The sequence below is a fragment of the Nematolebias whitei genome, chromosome 1 (genome assembly GCF_014905685.2).
Source record: "Nematolebias whitei isolate Nwh7 chromosome 1, NemWhi1, whole genome shotgun sequence".
Lineage (NCBI taxonomy): Eukaryota > Metazoa > Chordata > Actinopteri > Cyprinodontiformes > Rivulidae > Nematolebias > Nematolebias whitei.
The window spans coordinates 78,982,196-78,997,597 of NC_056498.1; the positions used below are offsets into that span (position 1 = coordinate 78,982,196).

Genomic DNA, 15,402 nt, shown 5'->3' on the forward strand with positions numbered 1-15,402 from the left:
CAAAAAAAAAAAAAAAAAAAAAAAAAAAAAAAAAAAAAAAAAAAAAAAAGTGAAATAAAATAAAGATAACAAATAAAATAAAACAAATAACTTAGAGTCATTAAAACCAACATTTCAAACTGAAGTAAAAGCCAAAGAGAAAAGATGTGTCTTCAGAGAAGACTTAAAAACAGGAAGTGAGCCAGCTTGTCTGACATGCAGAGGCAGCTCGTTCCACAGTTTAGGGGCAGCGACTGAGAACGCTCGGTCACCTCTCAGTCTCCTGTTGGACCTTGGGACGACCAGCAGCAGCTGATCTGCTGACCTGAGAGAGCGAGAAGGAGTGTACAGCTGGAGCAGGTCGGACAGATACTGTGGGGCGAGACCATGAAGACATTTGAAAACAAATAAAAGAACCTTAAAATTAATCCTGAAGCGAACCGGGAGCCAATGTAGTGATTCTAAAACAGGGGTGATGTGTTCTCGTTTTTTGGTACCAGTTAAAAGGCGGGCAGCTGCGTTCTGAACCAGCTGAAGTCGAGTCAGTAATGACTGGCTCAGACCGACATAAAGAGAATTACAGTAATCCAGGCGAGTTGTGATGAAAGCATGGATTAAGATCTGAAAATGATGTTGTGACAGAAATGGTTTGACCTTGGCCAGTTGTCTCAAATGAAAGAAGCTGGACTTGATCACTGATTTAATCTGCGTGTCAAGTTTGAAGTCACTGTCCAGCCTCACGCCCAGGTTAGTTGCTGTCTCAGTCAGATGTTCTGTTAAAGGACCCAGATCAGCATGGATATTGGAGCCTTCACTAGGCTTAAACAACAAGACCTCTGTCTTTTTGTCATTAAAATGTAAGAAGTTTAGTGACATCCATGCTCTGACTTCTGCCATACACCCCAGGAGTTGTTTCAAGGAATGGTGTTTGCCCTGTTTTAACGGAACATAGATTTGGCTGTCATCAGCATAAAAATGAAAAGAAATGCCATGTTTCCGGAGAAGATGTCCCAGAGGGAGTAGATACAGGGAAAACAGAAGAGGGCCAAGTATAGAACCCTGAGGAACCCCACAAGTGAGAGGGGCTACAGAGGACTCCACAGCACCAATGCGCACGCAGAAGTTTCTTTCTGTCAAATAGGATCTGAACCACTGTAGAGCAGGACCCTGAATGCCCACCCAGTTCTCCAGACGAGACAGGAGGATGTGATGGTCTACTGTGTCAAAGGCAGCAGTCAAGTCCAACAACATTAAAACTACACAGTCACCAGAGTCTGCGGCTAAAAGAATGTCGTTGAAGACTTTCAGCAGCGCAGACTCAGTGCTGTGGTGAGTTTTAAAGCCAGATTGAAACTGTTCAAGAAGGTTGTGGTCGTTTAAGTATGATGTTAACTGATTGTAAACAATTTTCTCCAAGATCTTAGATATGAAGGGCAGTTTTGAGATGGGTCTAAAGTTGGACATTACTGTGGGGTCTAGGCTAGGTTTTTTAATCAGTGGTGTCACAACTGCATGTTTAAAGCTCGCTGGTACCTGTCCACATGCCAAGCTGTCATTTATAATTTGGGACACATGAGGAGCCACGGTGTGAAAAACCTCTTTAAAAAGACGAGGTGGGATGGGATCATTTGGGGATCCAGCAGGTTTCATACGACCAGTGATGTCAGTTAAGGAAGACAGGGTGACGAGCTCAAACTGACTGAAGACAGCAGAGCGTGTGACGGAGACGGAGGGGTCGTAAGAAGGAGGGCTTATGAGAGCTCTAATGCTTGAAACCTTATTGATAAAAAAGCTCAGGAAGTTGTCCCACATTTCAGTGGAGTTCTCTGGGCTGGCTGATTGTGGGGCGTTAAGAACAGAGGTGATTGTTTTAAAAAGCACACGTGGATTGCTGGAGTTGGAGGAGATGATGTCAGAGAAATATTTGTTTTTTGCAGCTCTAACAGTGGACTGATAGAAGCGATAACGATATATATCGCGATATGTTTTTGGTATAAAACTTGCTAAAAAAAAAAAAAAGCATAGGGTGTCCTTTTGCCATCATATATTTTGAATCAAGAAAATTCCACTACTAGGGCCAGAGAGTTTTTAAATAATAAACAAATCAAGTATTAGGCTTCTTTCTTTTAAAAGGGAGTTCTTCCTTTCCACTGTTGCCACTGTTTGCTCGGGATGGGAGACTGCAACAAAGCCAAGATTCAACTTGTCTGCTGGCCTCCTTAGATAGAGAACTTTACTAATTGGCTTTTATGTGAATGTTCCTGTAAAGTGCCCTGAGACAACTTGTTGTGATTTGGCGCTATATAAATAAACTGAATTGAATAAACTGAATTGTAGTGCAAAACAATGCAAAAGATATCAAATGTAGTTTTCGTCATATGTTTTAAACAAAAAATATGTTAACTCTTAACAGTTTCCAGTCTTATGAACAGCAACAGAGCAGCATTTTACACTGAAACACTTCACCCTCCAACCCTCTAGTTGGCGTCTCCTTCTGCTTTAATGGAGAGCCGACACAAAATGAGACTGTGGCTTTGACCAGAGGGTCTTGCAGTAAAAATCACACAATACAGCGTTCTTATCACAGATCAGAGAGCAGGTTTCTCTAAAGCCGACCAACGCTTACTTTAACTTTCGATGGGGGGAAAAAAAAAAAACTTTCGACGAAACAGCGTTTTGCGCATGCGTCAGAATACGGAAACACTACGGCAAGCCGGGCATAGTTAGCTTGTAGCTTCGCTACTTAGCTCTTGAAGAAAAGACTAACGCCACTTGTGCACAGTTTTCAACTAAAAAAAGTAACTATTAAACTGACAACTCTGATTTTACTTCAGACACAGCATTACTGCGGTTAGCCAGTAGAAGATAGATCTCTATCGTAGGCTAAATTTCTATCGTTTCTACCGTGTACCTTACATATCGCGCATTCCTACCCTGGCACCACCAGAACACTACAGAGGGTCCTTCGGCAAGTTTCGGTCAATGTCGAATGTGCCAGCTAGACCTGTCGACAAGCCTGTTACATGCCTAAGCTCTCTGGTCATCAGAACAAAAGCCTGAAGCGCTACATCACTAAAGCCCATTGCTGTTGTTGTACCACTAGTGTCCTGAAGGGACGCAGAGAGGGCAAACATGAGGTGCGCCAAGGAATTGCCGAGGCAGCCAGCATGTGCTCTGGCATTACAAGCTTTACAGAGGAAGTCATCTGTAACGTGACATGGAGCCCATGGGCACCGAACATCATGGTGCAGAGTTTCATCTGGTGACACAATGAGTGAGCCAACAGCAGGCTTAACTGCCGACATACGATCCAAGCCTGCCTTGACAGACACATGCACAGCTGTCAACACCCGACCATCTGTGAAGAGGCATGAAAAGGCTCTAGGACTCCGCTAACAAACATGCAATAACAAGCATGCAATAACAAGCATGCAATTCCCTTAGGTACTCCTCCGACAGAGGGACAGAAAAGGGACAAGGGGCCCATCCATGCCTGAAAAAGGCATTTCCATGGGTGGGCTCCTCCACTTGCAGGACATTAGCTGCAGCTGCCTCAGGGCTATACGTGTGATGTCTTACATAAAGCAGTCACCTGACCCACTAGCTGCACTCTGAGATGAAGAGAGTGAGCTATTCTCCAAAGCCCGAGATGACTGCACCTTCTCCTCACCTTTAAAAAGTGGCAGGTAGAGGCAGCCAAAGACAACACATCCTCCTCTGCAGCCAACTCAGGCATGGGTGGAGAAGAGAATCCAGTTGCTGCCACCAAAGTATTCAGCTGGCGTACATGAAAAAGGGATTACTGCCAATTCTACGGACAACTGCTCAACTCACGTGGCGAGGCTCTGATCAGACTTAGCTCACCTCTTCTTAGAAGGAGCCACAGAGACTGTGGCCTCATTCCAGCATTTTGAGCGCCTAGGCGGGACCATCTGCCCAGAAGACGGAAGGTCATCGCCAAACTCTGGGTGCAATTGGGTCAGCTGAGCCACCCTCAAAGCACAGGGCATGTGACTGCAGTTCATGCAGCGATTCTCTAACAGAAGTTCCACCAGGTGATCATGCCCAAGGCAGGCAGGCCACAGGTCGTGACCATCTGTCTGAAGTGCGGTCCCTCAATTGACGCAACAGTGAGAGCCATCCATGTTCGAAACTGAACTGGGTCCAATCACAGGCAGAAAGAACAGGCTAAGATTGGGAGAGGGGGTGAGAATGCTACAGTCACCATCCATCCATCCATCCATTATCTTTACCCGCTTATTCCATTTTTGGGTCACGGGGGTCGCTGGTGCCCATGTCCAACAATCACTGTGCGAGGGGCGGGGTACACCCTGGACGGGTCGCAAGTCCATCACAGGGCCACATAGAGACAAACAACCATTCACTCTTTCATTCACACCTAGGGACAATTTAGAGTTACCAATCAGCCTAACATGCATGTTTTTGGTCTGTGGGAGGAAACCGGAGCACCCGGAGAAAACCCACACATGCACGGAGAGAACATGCAAACTCCACCCAGAAAGGCCCCTGGACCGGGGTTTGAACCAAGGACCTGCTCACTGAGAGGCAGCAGCTCTACCAGTTGCGCCACCGTGCTGCCGCTACAGTCACCAATCAAAGCAAAAACAGCAAATCAACAAAAGGGGCTGATATCATCAGCTACGTCCAGAATGTTTTTATTCCCCACCCCCTTTTGGCTGCTCCCTTTGTCAGGGGTCACCACAGCAAACCAAGTCACATGAAGACATGGCAATTATTTTTACACCGGATGCCCGCTACCACAGCTCTGTGTGGAGCAGAGATCTGCCGTCTAAGGTACCTGGAAGAGCAGATGGTGGGGGTTAAGGGCCTTGCTCAAGGGCCCAGATTGGGGCAAATGAGAGTGGAGGCTGGTGTGGGTGCTTCACCTATCCCACCCACATTTTGATGTTGTCGGTATCGGGAGTTGAACCAGCCATCTTCCGATCACAGGCCCACCTTCTCTAACCTCTGCTCCACCACTCCCAAAACGTCCAGAATACAGGATGAAAAACTAGTAAAACTGGGAGAAGGGGCGAAAATGTTGCCATCACCAATTAAAGAAAATCACCAAATGGAGGGAGACCAACACTGTTCACTCAATCCAACATTGATCTAAAGGTTAGCCAAAATTGGGAGAGGGGATGAGATGCTACCATCACCAGTTAGCCTCTCTTATTTTTGTATTGTGCCCCAACAGAGTTAGCTCAACCCAGAACTCTAGTCAGAAAGTTAGCTAATTGGGAAAGGGGGGGAAAATTAATTAAACCAATTAAAGCAAAACAACAAACTTAAGAGACACCAATACCGTTAGCTCAATCCAAACCGATTATGAGGTTGACCAAGAATGGGAGAGGGAGCAAGACGCTACCATCACCAATTCAGGCAAAACAACTTAGAGAGGCTACTTAACCATTAGCCAAACTCCAATAGCAACAGCATGTGTATCACAACACAGTAGTCAAACGCTGAGAGTTGGGAGAGGAAGCGCACACGCCGTCATCTCCAAAAACAAGCAGAAATACCTTGAACAAAGACCAACCCATTGCAGCCCCTAGGAGGGAAATAAACTGCTACTCCAGTGTAGAGGAATACATGTACAGGATATTGGACTTCTGTTCTGGTCAAACTCCTACCCTGGTCCGGTCAAACTCCTACCCTTTAACAGGCATTTACTCTGGACCGGCCTCATCTCAAACATATATAAACCATGAGTTCTTGTAGCGAACTTAATTCCTGTCCCTCTAATAAAACGCAAAGAATCCATAATTTAAATACAATTCTGTAACGTTTATTTTCAGTTTGAATTATGACTTGAAAATTATGCCAAATATTGAATACGAATAAACAACCAATAATATTATTTTAGAAAGTAAATGGCATAAATCTGAGGACTTTGAGAAGGGGTTTTGATTCAATTTGGACTAAGGTCTAGCTCTTAACGTTAAAATTTAGGCAAGTTTATCTCAGATTCATGAATTAAATCATCTAAACAAAAACTTAGTTGGCACTGTTTCGTGATCCTCTCATCAGAAGGAAGATGTTCATCTTTCATTACCACAGTGGATGCATGAAGGAAGCCGATGGCCCGCTGTCCCAAGAAGGATGTCGTTTCTCAGGGCTGCGGTCCGTTCGGCTGGTACCTTTAGCTCCAGGGCGTTTGAGGTTTTTCCAGGATGTCCGCCATCTCTCAGCTGGACATGTCTTCCATCATAGCTGTTGTTCAGAGAGTCTCTTTTCAGCTGCCCTCTGCTGCGTGGAAAACGACCACTCATTCCCACTGCTCAGCTTGGCTCCAACCCAACTTTCCTCATGCCATCTCACAACTCCCTCGTGTTCAGTATACCAGGCACCAGGAAGACAGCCCCCTTAATGTGATGTGATAGGCAAGATGGCGCCTGTGTTTGGCTTGGCCTCTGCCAGGTTGTTTGCTTACTTCATATGTTATTTTATTGTTATGATTCTGTCTGGGGTGGCTTCCTTGCGGACATATGACCGCCACTCGCTACTGGCGATCAAGTCTGTGATGGTCAACCTTCAGTGTCATCAAAACGGAGTTACATTTCCACCACCGCTGGAACCCGGTGCCCCTCCCGGCGTCTCTCCTCTCTTACCTGTGGATCTGCCCCTGCTCTGGACACGCAGACGAAGGAAGCGGGGGAAGAGAGCCGGTTTCTTCGTGCTGCTCCGTCGGCTTCGGAAAAACGAGGCAGCATCGGAAAAACGAGGCAGCATCGGGTGCGGCCAGGCGATTCAACCTCATATGTTGGTGCAGGTCTAGTTCAAACGCTCCCAGAAGTTTCCTACACAGGTTGTCACCTGAAGCTGTGGGCATCAAAAGTTCACCGCGGGAGGAATCCCGACTCACTGCGCAGCTTGCCACGTCATCCTGATGCCGCTGTGGACCCCTCTACACGGTCAGCAGCTTTCTCTGCTAAAATGTCGGTAATTAATGCACGCTCTATTGCCAATAAGTCCTTCATTTTAAATGACTTTTTTTCGCTCGGAGAGCTTAGACTTTTTGTTTATTTCTGAGACATGGCAGCGTGAAAATTATGTTTCACATCTCCCGGAACGCTGTCCTGAGGGGTGTTCTTTTTTATCTGCACCACGGATGACAGGCCGTGGAGGTGGCACATCTGTCATCTATAAAAGGACTTTTCTATGTCAAATGATCACTTCATCTACTTACAACTCCTTTGAGATGATCATGGTCCCAATAGGCAAAGTTGAGCCTATATATGCCATCCTGGTTTATCGACCACTTGGACCTGCTTCATCTTTTCTCTCAGACTTTCAGGACTTTTTATCTTCTACTGTGAAGCTAAATAGGATCATCATCTCTGGGGATTTTAATTTTCATGTTGATGATCCAACAAACCATCCTGCTATGGGCTTTCTTAATATTATGGACTCAACTTCTCACAGCATGTGTCTGAGCCTACTCACACTGCAGGCCACACTTTAGACCTGGTTTTTACTTATGGACTTGCACTTAATAATCTACATATAAAAGATGTTGTTTTCAGTGACCATAAGGTTGTCTCTTTTAACATTTCCTGTTATTTGGAGACTTTTTCTCAGGTTACCAGTAAGAGCAGACGCTTTATTGACAGTTTTGTAGTCGCAGAGTTTTCTTCCCGCTTTTCATTTACAACACCTCCTGATGATGATGATGATGTGGAGCTTCTGGTTGACTCTTTTAATGATCACTGCCTTACCATTCTTGACAGTATTGCTCCTTACAAAACCCACTGTGGGCCCGTTTACCGCTGTTCACCTTGGTTAAACAATCAAACTCGAGAACTTGGGCGCTCTTGTCAGAAAACAGAGCGCTTGTGGAAAAGGACTGGTCTGGTTGCCCACCGGGAATATTTTAAGGAGCTCCTTGGTGCTTATAACAAGGCAGTTAGTGATGCCAGGTCATTGTATTTTAGCAATCTTATTCACTTGAACAAAAAGAATCCTAAAGTGTTATTTGATACTATCAGCAGTATTGTATCTCCTCCAGTGCACCATGCTTCATTAACCTCAAACAATGACTGTAACATGTTTCTCAATTTTTTCATAAAGAAGGTGATGGACCTGAAATCCAATATATCTCCAAGCGCCTCTATTTTTCAAGATGAGCCTCAGTGTTCTGAGTCATTTTCTTCTTTTGTTCCAATTACTTTAAATGACCTGACATCATTAATTGCCTAAATGAAACTTTCTACTTGTTCACTGGAAATATTACCTCCTTCTCTGCTTGTTCAGACTCTAGCCTGTATTGGTCCAACAGTGTTGATGATAATTAACAACTCCCTGAACAAAGGGTCCATCCCATCGTATTTTAAAACAGCAGAAGTGACCCCTCTCTTAAAGAAGCCTAACCTTGATTCTGGCTCCCTTTCCAACTTTCGTCCCATCTCTAAACTGCCTTTTCTCAGTAAATTACTTGAAAAAGTTGTAGAAACCCAACTCAGATCCTGGTTCTGTCAGTTACAGATCTCTGATCCCTTTCAGTCTGGTTTTCTAAAACACCATTCCACTGAAACTGCTCTGGTAAAAGTCCACAACGATCTGTTAATGGCTTCTGATGAAGGAAAATGCTCTGTGTTGGTCCTGGTAGATCTTAGTGCTGCCTTTGATACTGTCGACCACACAACTTTATTAAACAGACTGAAGGTTGTGGCTGGTATTTCTGGCTCAGCTTTGGACTGGCTCACATCATACCTATCTCACAGAACTTTCTGCATCAAGACAGACAGGTTCTCCTCTGATTATGCCCCCTTAACTTGTGGGGTGCCACAAGGCTCAGTTCTGGGTCCACTTTTGTTTTCCTTTTATATTATCCCACTTGCCAGCATTATTCAATCCTTTTCTGATATTTCTTATAACATTTATGCTGATGACATTCAGTTGTATTTTTCATTTAAACCACACCAGCTGGATAAATTGGCCATCCTTGTCCAATGTTTGTCCCATATCAGTGACTGGCTTGCCAGTAACTTCCTGGTTTTAAACACCAGTAAGACAGAGACTTTGATTACTGCTCCCAGTCATCTTCACCCAAAAATCAATCAGAAAATTGCCTCTTTCTGCCCAGTAGCCAAATCAAAAGTAAAAAATGTAGGAGTCACATTTGACTCATCATTAAGCTTTGAGTCTCACATTAAAGCTATTTCCCCATTCTTGTTTCTTTCATTTAAGAAACATTTCTAAAATACGACCTAAGGTCTCCAGAACTGATCTAGAGAAAATTATTCACGCTTTTGTGTCATCACGTCTGGACTACTGTAATGCCCTTTTTACCTGCCTGGACAAGTCTTCTGTTTCACGTCTACAAGTAATTCAGAACGCAGCTGCCAGACTTCTCACCAAATCCAGCAAATACTGTCACATCACCCCAGTCCTATATTCACTACACTGGCTCCCAGTCGAGTTTAGAATCCGTTTTAAAGTTCTTGTGCTGACGTACAGAGCTTTAAATGGCCAGGCTCCTGTGCATCTTTGTCAGCTTTTGACCAAATACTCTGCTGCTCGTGGTCTTCGCTCCCAGTCACAGAACCTCTTGGATGTTCCACGTACGCGGCTGAAAACTAAAGGGGACAGGGCCTTTCAGTCAGTGGCTATCAATGTGTGCCTGTTTATGTCTCGGGTTGGGTTTTAGGTGGTCCCCTCAGATCAATTTGGGCCCCCCATTTAATGTGGGGTTTACTTACCCTGTCGTGCTCTCCTCCAGTGGCGGGCCCCCCTGCCGCCGGTGCATGGGTGACTCTCAGCATCTGGGGCTGGGTGATTGGGTGTGTACCGGCCCGCCCTGGTGGCTGCCTGCCGGGGCCTGTGTGCCCTGGCTCTGTCAGGCCTCTGTTGGGGGGGTGGGGGGTGGGGGGGTGGTATGACCTCGGGACTCGTGGCTCAGTGTCCATGGCCGGATCTACTCTGGAGGGGCGGGTTGCCGGCGGGGCCTGTGGGCTCGTCGCTGCAGCCTCCTGGGGTTTCTGCATTGTGGTTGCTGGGGATCGCTCAGGGCTTCCCTCTGCTTCTCTCTGGGTGGGGGGTTGTCCCTGTTGGGGGACTCCCGGAGCTGCGGGCTTTGGGGCCACCGTGTGTCTGTGGCTCTGGTCTTCCCCGTGTTACCATTGTGTCCAGTGGGGACGGATCTGTGGGTCCTCACATTCACTATTGAACATTTTTATGGAGAAACCTTATAGTGATAAGCATGATCACACAGGTGTTTAGATTCAGGTGTTTATCAGATACACACTCAATTGGGTTGCGGACCACTAAATACATCTTGTATTACCATGTACTGTATAAAATACTTTCTAATATGTTATAAGTATCATTATATATGTTGTTTGTTGTTGTGGTTTCTCGGTTTAGTCTTTTTCTTTTTCTTCCGCAGATCTAGAGGCAGACTTCAATGATGTAGATTTGTGTTCTCATTATCCCTCTCTCTCTCTCTCTCTCCTCTATTCACATCTCCTTTACCTTTTAACCCTTCTCTCACTTTTCTGCTTTGTTATCTTCTTTGTTTTTTCATCCCCATGTCCATTACATCTGAAACAAATCCAAAGCAAATTCTAATAAAGTTTTATCTATACATCAAGTGGAGCATTAAGGCCAGCCATAATGCTCTGCTTGTGAAAGTAAATCTGTTGGGCATCACTTTGACACTCAGACAATAATTCTGAGTGCCACAATGCCGGACAGGACAAGGTGGAAAAAAAAAAATAAAAATGCATTTCACGAAGGAATGCCTTTAATGAAAAGATACAAAGTCACAGCAGTCCAACTGTAAATGGACGTAAAACAAAATAAAGCCAAACTACAAACCTGAAGCAGAAAATGTGCCGAAATTTTAAAAAAATTTAAAGAACCGTCATTCAAAAATCTAACCGATAAATATCAAACATGTAGGGCTGGGCCATACCATATTGTTCAAGATAAAACCGGTAAAAAAAAGCTTGCCCGGGAAAATAATTTATATCATGATATGCTAATTTCATGACTTAAATACGTCAGTGTTTCCCCCTACCATTATACAAGCGGGGGACCCCGCCCTGTTAACAGAGCCGAGCACGTCCAACCACAGAACAACACCCCACCGGTACTGGCGTAACGCTAAGCTAGCCGCGCGCAATATAGCTAAAACGCTAAAGGCATCGCTCAAGCTGCCTCTTCTCTCAAGCTCTGTCTAAACTGCTGATACAAATGTGCAGCTCAGCTGTGTCTCTCGAGTTCCACAGTCAATCCATGGACCAAGAAAAGAGGCAGGTGATCGAAGACAGAGCAGTCAGAGAAATTGACTAATTCCTGCAGGAACAGAGGAAGCTGAAACACCAACAAGCTTCAGAGTCAGCTGAAGACACCTTGTCACAAGTTTTGGAAGTTATAAACAGTATTTTGTTGTATGTTAAATTTATGCTCAACAGATCTTAGGCTTTAATTTTATTTAGTTTATTTGTGAACTGTACACTGAACACTTTAGTTTTGTGGTGGATTTTGTTGATCTATATTTTGTGCAGACTTTTTAAATCTAAATAACAGAAGGATCCATTTTATGTTTAGACTTTTAGACTAAATACTTTATTAAATAAAGTAATTGCAGTAAAATTAACCCTAGTTTTTTTTTTTTGTTTTTATATAATACTGCAAAGCAGCATGTTAAATTAATTTTGTCAAATGAATAAGATTTTTTTTTGTTATATCACAAAATTTATTGTTATCGTCAGAATGCTCTGAAATATCACAATATTATATTTGAGCCATATCGCCCACTCCTACAAACATGTTTTTAAAAGAAATCCAAATGACAAAAATAACTGGAAAGCTGTTTATTACCGTTACTTCAGTAATAATTCACAGTAACAAAGTGTATCCAAGAAGTTAATACACATGGCAATGTCATCAGTAACTTTGTGACGTCAGTGTTGTTTCAATTGTACAGACAAAATTCGACTTTAGTTTCAGTGAAACAGTTTCTTCTAAAACTCAAATGGTTAAAACCTCAGCTATGATTCTACAAACCATTAATAATAGATTTGACCACCCAAACGTAACATGTCTGGAAGTCACCATGACAACGCCGCCATGGCTTTGTGTGAACTACCTGTTCAGTTCTGACCTCACGCTTTAGTTCCCATAGCAACCACCCAGTCAGTCAGGAGTTATCCAAAGAGGATCAATACAGCAATCGATGAGGTCAGCTCATTCACAACTTATCAATGAGATCAGAAAGGCAGGAACAAATCAGGAGCTCCGTTATACAGCTGACACATGAGGTCATGAGTCATGTGAACAGTCTGCCCTGCCCCCATGTAAACAAGATTCATTATCAACTACACAGAGACGTGCATCAAGAGTCCTACCAGAGCGTGGAGCTTCTCCTCCAGGTCCTGATTGGCTCTCTGAGATGCCGTGTAGCTGTTCTGGAGTCTGAGAACACACAAGGGTGGACACGGTCAGTTGGGACAAAGACTAGACCAGGTACAGGCTCAGATTCATGGCTGTTAGCCTTTATACAGGAAGTGAGTCAACACAGAGGATAAAGTCCAGGTCCAAACAGAACCGAGTCCAAACCAGGTGAGAACAGAGTTCAAACCAGGTGAGAACATAGTCCCAGCTGCGTCATGTTTGGGTTGCAGCTGGGTCACAGTACAGACATGAGACGGCCTCGTTGTCAACAGGAACTTCCTGTAATCATCAACTGGGCGTAGAGGACGGTTTCTGAACCACCACAATAAAGTCCTTATTTGGACTCTCCTACTCCTCACCTACGGAACTTGTCCCTCATCTTGTCCAAGTCGTCTCGGGTCTGATTGAGCTCCGCCTCCATGTAGTGACGACTGCCCTCGAACTCCGCCTCCATGGCCTCCATCTTGTGGGTGGAGAGAGACAGGCGGCGTCGCAGGTCCTCATTCTGCTGCTGGAGGATCCTGGGTAACGAGGTGAGGAAAGAAGATTTATTTAAGCAGGCAAACATGAGGAGAACATGCAAACTCCACACAAAGATCTCAGGTCTAGCTGGGAATTGAACCCAGGACCTTTGTGTTTGATCTAATCTTTCATCTGCAGTGATCATGTTCAGACTGCAACAGAACATGTTCTAATCCGTTAGCTAACAGATTTTAGAACGGTTCGTTGATCAAACCAGAGGCCTAACAACACCAACTGGTTCATAAAAACCCAAACCAACTCACCTGATCCTGTCCGAGTCCGATAAGGCCTCCTGAAAGAAAACACAGGCAGAACACACGGGTCAGTCAGGGCCGTACATTTAAAGGTCTCAGATTCATCAGCTGCATTTTAAACCCGGAGTAAAACACTAACGAAGAGCATCTGATCAGAACTTTTATTTATTTATTCATTTTTTACCAAAAAAGGTGAGTAACCATGAGACACCTTCCAGAACCGGATCAATTGTTCAGAGTAAGACACTTATTCAGGGACTTTAAACAATTTAAAGGTTCTGATGAACCTCAGAACTGAAGCCTCAAAGCAAAGTTCTACAGCAGGTCATTGAAAGTCCAGGTCCAGGAAGCCAGTCTGGACTACAAGACGAGGTATTAAAAGTTCTCCGGGTCAGGAACCAGCCTACCAACAGTATAAAACCCGCATATGAAGCCCAGACGCACTCCTGGTTCAGTTTTGACCCAGTTCCAGGAGGACTTCCTTAAGCTCCTGCTGCGGTCAGGCCGGATCAATAATCAACTTGTGTTTCCTGGTTCTGTTCGCCTCATCAATCCGGGCTGATGTACAGAAAGCAGCAGGGCATCACGTGACCGTTTACAGATCAGCTGCTCCGTCCTGCTGCCACGACTAGGATTAATTAATGTTGACGTGACCGGATCAGAACCAAACGTCTGACAGGAGTAAACACGAAGTGGCCTGAAGCAAAGGTTCAGAACAAAACTGGCTCAAACCAACAAAAACTACAAAACTACATTTAATCAGTTTTGTCCACTTCGGGCCTCTATAGATCTGCAATCGTCAGAGAATCCAGGGTCCAACAGGTGGACTGACTAGGGGGAGGAGCTCAGGTGTGCAGCAGGTAAAACAGAACAGGACACCTTGGACCTCTCACCTACCTTGTGGGACAGAAGAGACAAATTCGACCAAGGACGTCCGTGTCTCCGAGGTCGTTTCGTGTCCTGAACCTCCACCTTTACTCTTCTAGTCGCCTTGTTATATTCAGGCCCCGCCTCCTTCCCTATGTTGTCATTATGCCCCACCCTGCAGCTGTCGGGTCGCTGCAGAGACGCCACCCAGCTGTCCCAGCGCCGAGTCCGGTTAGCAGACTCCCCCTGCTGGTTTGTGTGGTGACGGCCATCGTGGGGGGCATGGCCATCTCGCTGCTTAACAGGTAACTTGCCCAGCAGCAAGAGGTGGGCGGGGCTTAAGATCTGACAAGTGATCTCATCTAAAAAGTTGGAGAAGCGAACCTTCTCCTCTAAAACCTGTGTATTCCAATTCCTGGTGTTCCGTCTAGGTGAAGGTGGAGCCAGAGACTGCGGCGAAGTTGATGCCCGCTGCTCTGCTGGAAGCTCCACCCAGTCCGACGAGCGAGTGGGCGAGGTGTCCAGCAGCTCCACAGACTTCGACTTCCTGAGGTCATCGTTGGTGCGGTTCGGACCTGGCGAGGCCGGCTGCTTCAGGATGCCCTTGGGTGTGGCAGTGGGGGCGGAGCTCTTGAACCAGGAGTTCTGGTAGCTGTTCTGCCGGGATGGGGAGTGTTTCCTGCCCGACGCAGAGCTGCGAGTCTGTCTGCTATCAGAACTCTTCCAGTCATAACAACGCCCTGAAGTGTTGCGATCGGATGCGATAAAGTCCCCCTCTGTGGTTCTGTTGACCCAGTTGGACCGGGGAATGGGGCTGCTGAAGGGCGACGGTGGCGAGATGCAGAACTCCAGGCTGGAGGGGCTGGAAATGTCCAGTTCACTGTCAGACAGGACGCCATGCTGGAGGCAATCACCGCACGGCCACTGATCATCGGCGCTGAGGATCAGCTGCTGTGAGGGGTGGACAGGTGTGTCCAGGTGTTTGTTTACCTGATTGATGTCGGGCTGCGGCGCAGGTGGTGGCGGAGCCGTGGGCAGGGCGTGGCGCGTTTCTCGGTGCTGTGGTGGAGCCTTCCGGTACGGTTTTCTGGCCGGGGCGGCGCTCGTCATTCTCCTGATGCTGCGTCTGGTCGGTCAGTCCGTCCTGCCGGGAGAAACGAGGTCGTTAAAGAAGCATCTTTACGCCAGACGACCCCACACCTGCCAACCACACACCACAACGCCTCAACCACGACTGGAGCACATCAGGACGACACAGCCAGTCCCTGAGAGCAGATCAATGGCCGTCAGACCTCATCACCATCAAACAGCTGACAGTGTGTGTGTGTGAGAGAGTGAGACAGAGAGAGATTGGGGGGGG

At 45.9% G+C, this 15,402-nt stretch overlaps 1 protein-coding gene across 1 annotated transcript in view; it reads right to left on the reverse strand.

The window, feature by feature from the left end:
* tjap1 (tight junction associated protein 1 (peripheral)) overlaps positions 1-15,402 on the reverse strand; it is a 47,752-nt gene that overhangs the window by 25,327 nt on the left and 7,023 nt on the right. The window contains exons 3-6 of the mRNA XM_037687656.1: positions 15,033-15,186; positions 13,185-13,213; positions 12,759-12,920; positions 12,354-12,420 (exon numbers count right to left, since the gene is read on the reverse strand). Of these exons, the coding sequence (XP_037543584.1) occupies positions 12,354-12,420; positions 12,759-12,920; positions 13,185-13,213; positions 15,033-15,152 (378 nt within the window). The 5' untranslated portion in view covers positions 15,153-15,186. The remainder of the gene's footprint in view (positions 1-12,353; positions 12,421-12,758; positions 12,921-13,184; positions 13,214-15,032; positions 15,187-15,402) is intronic.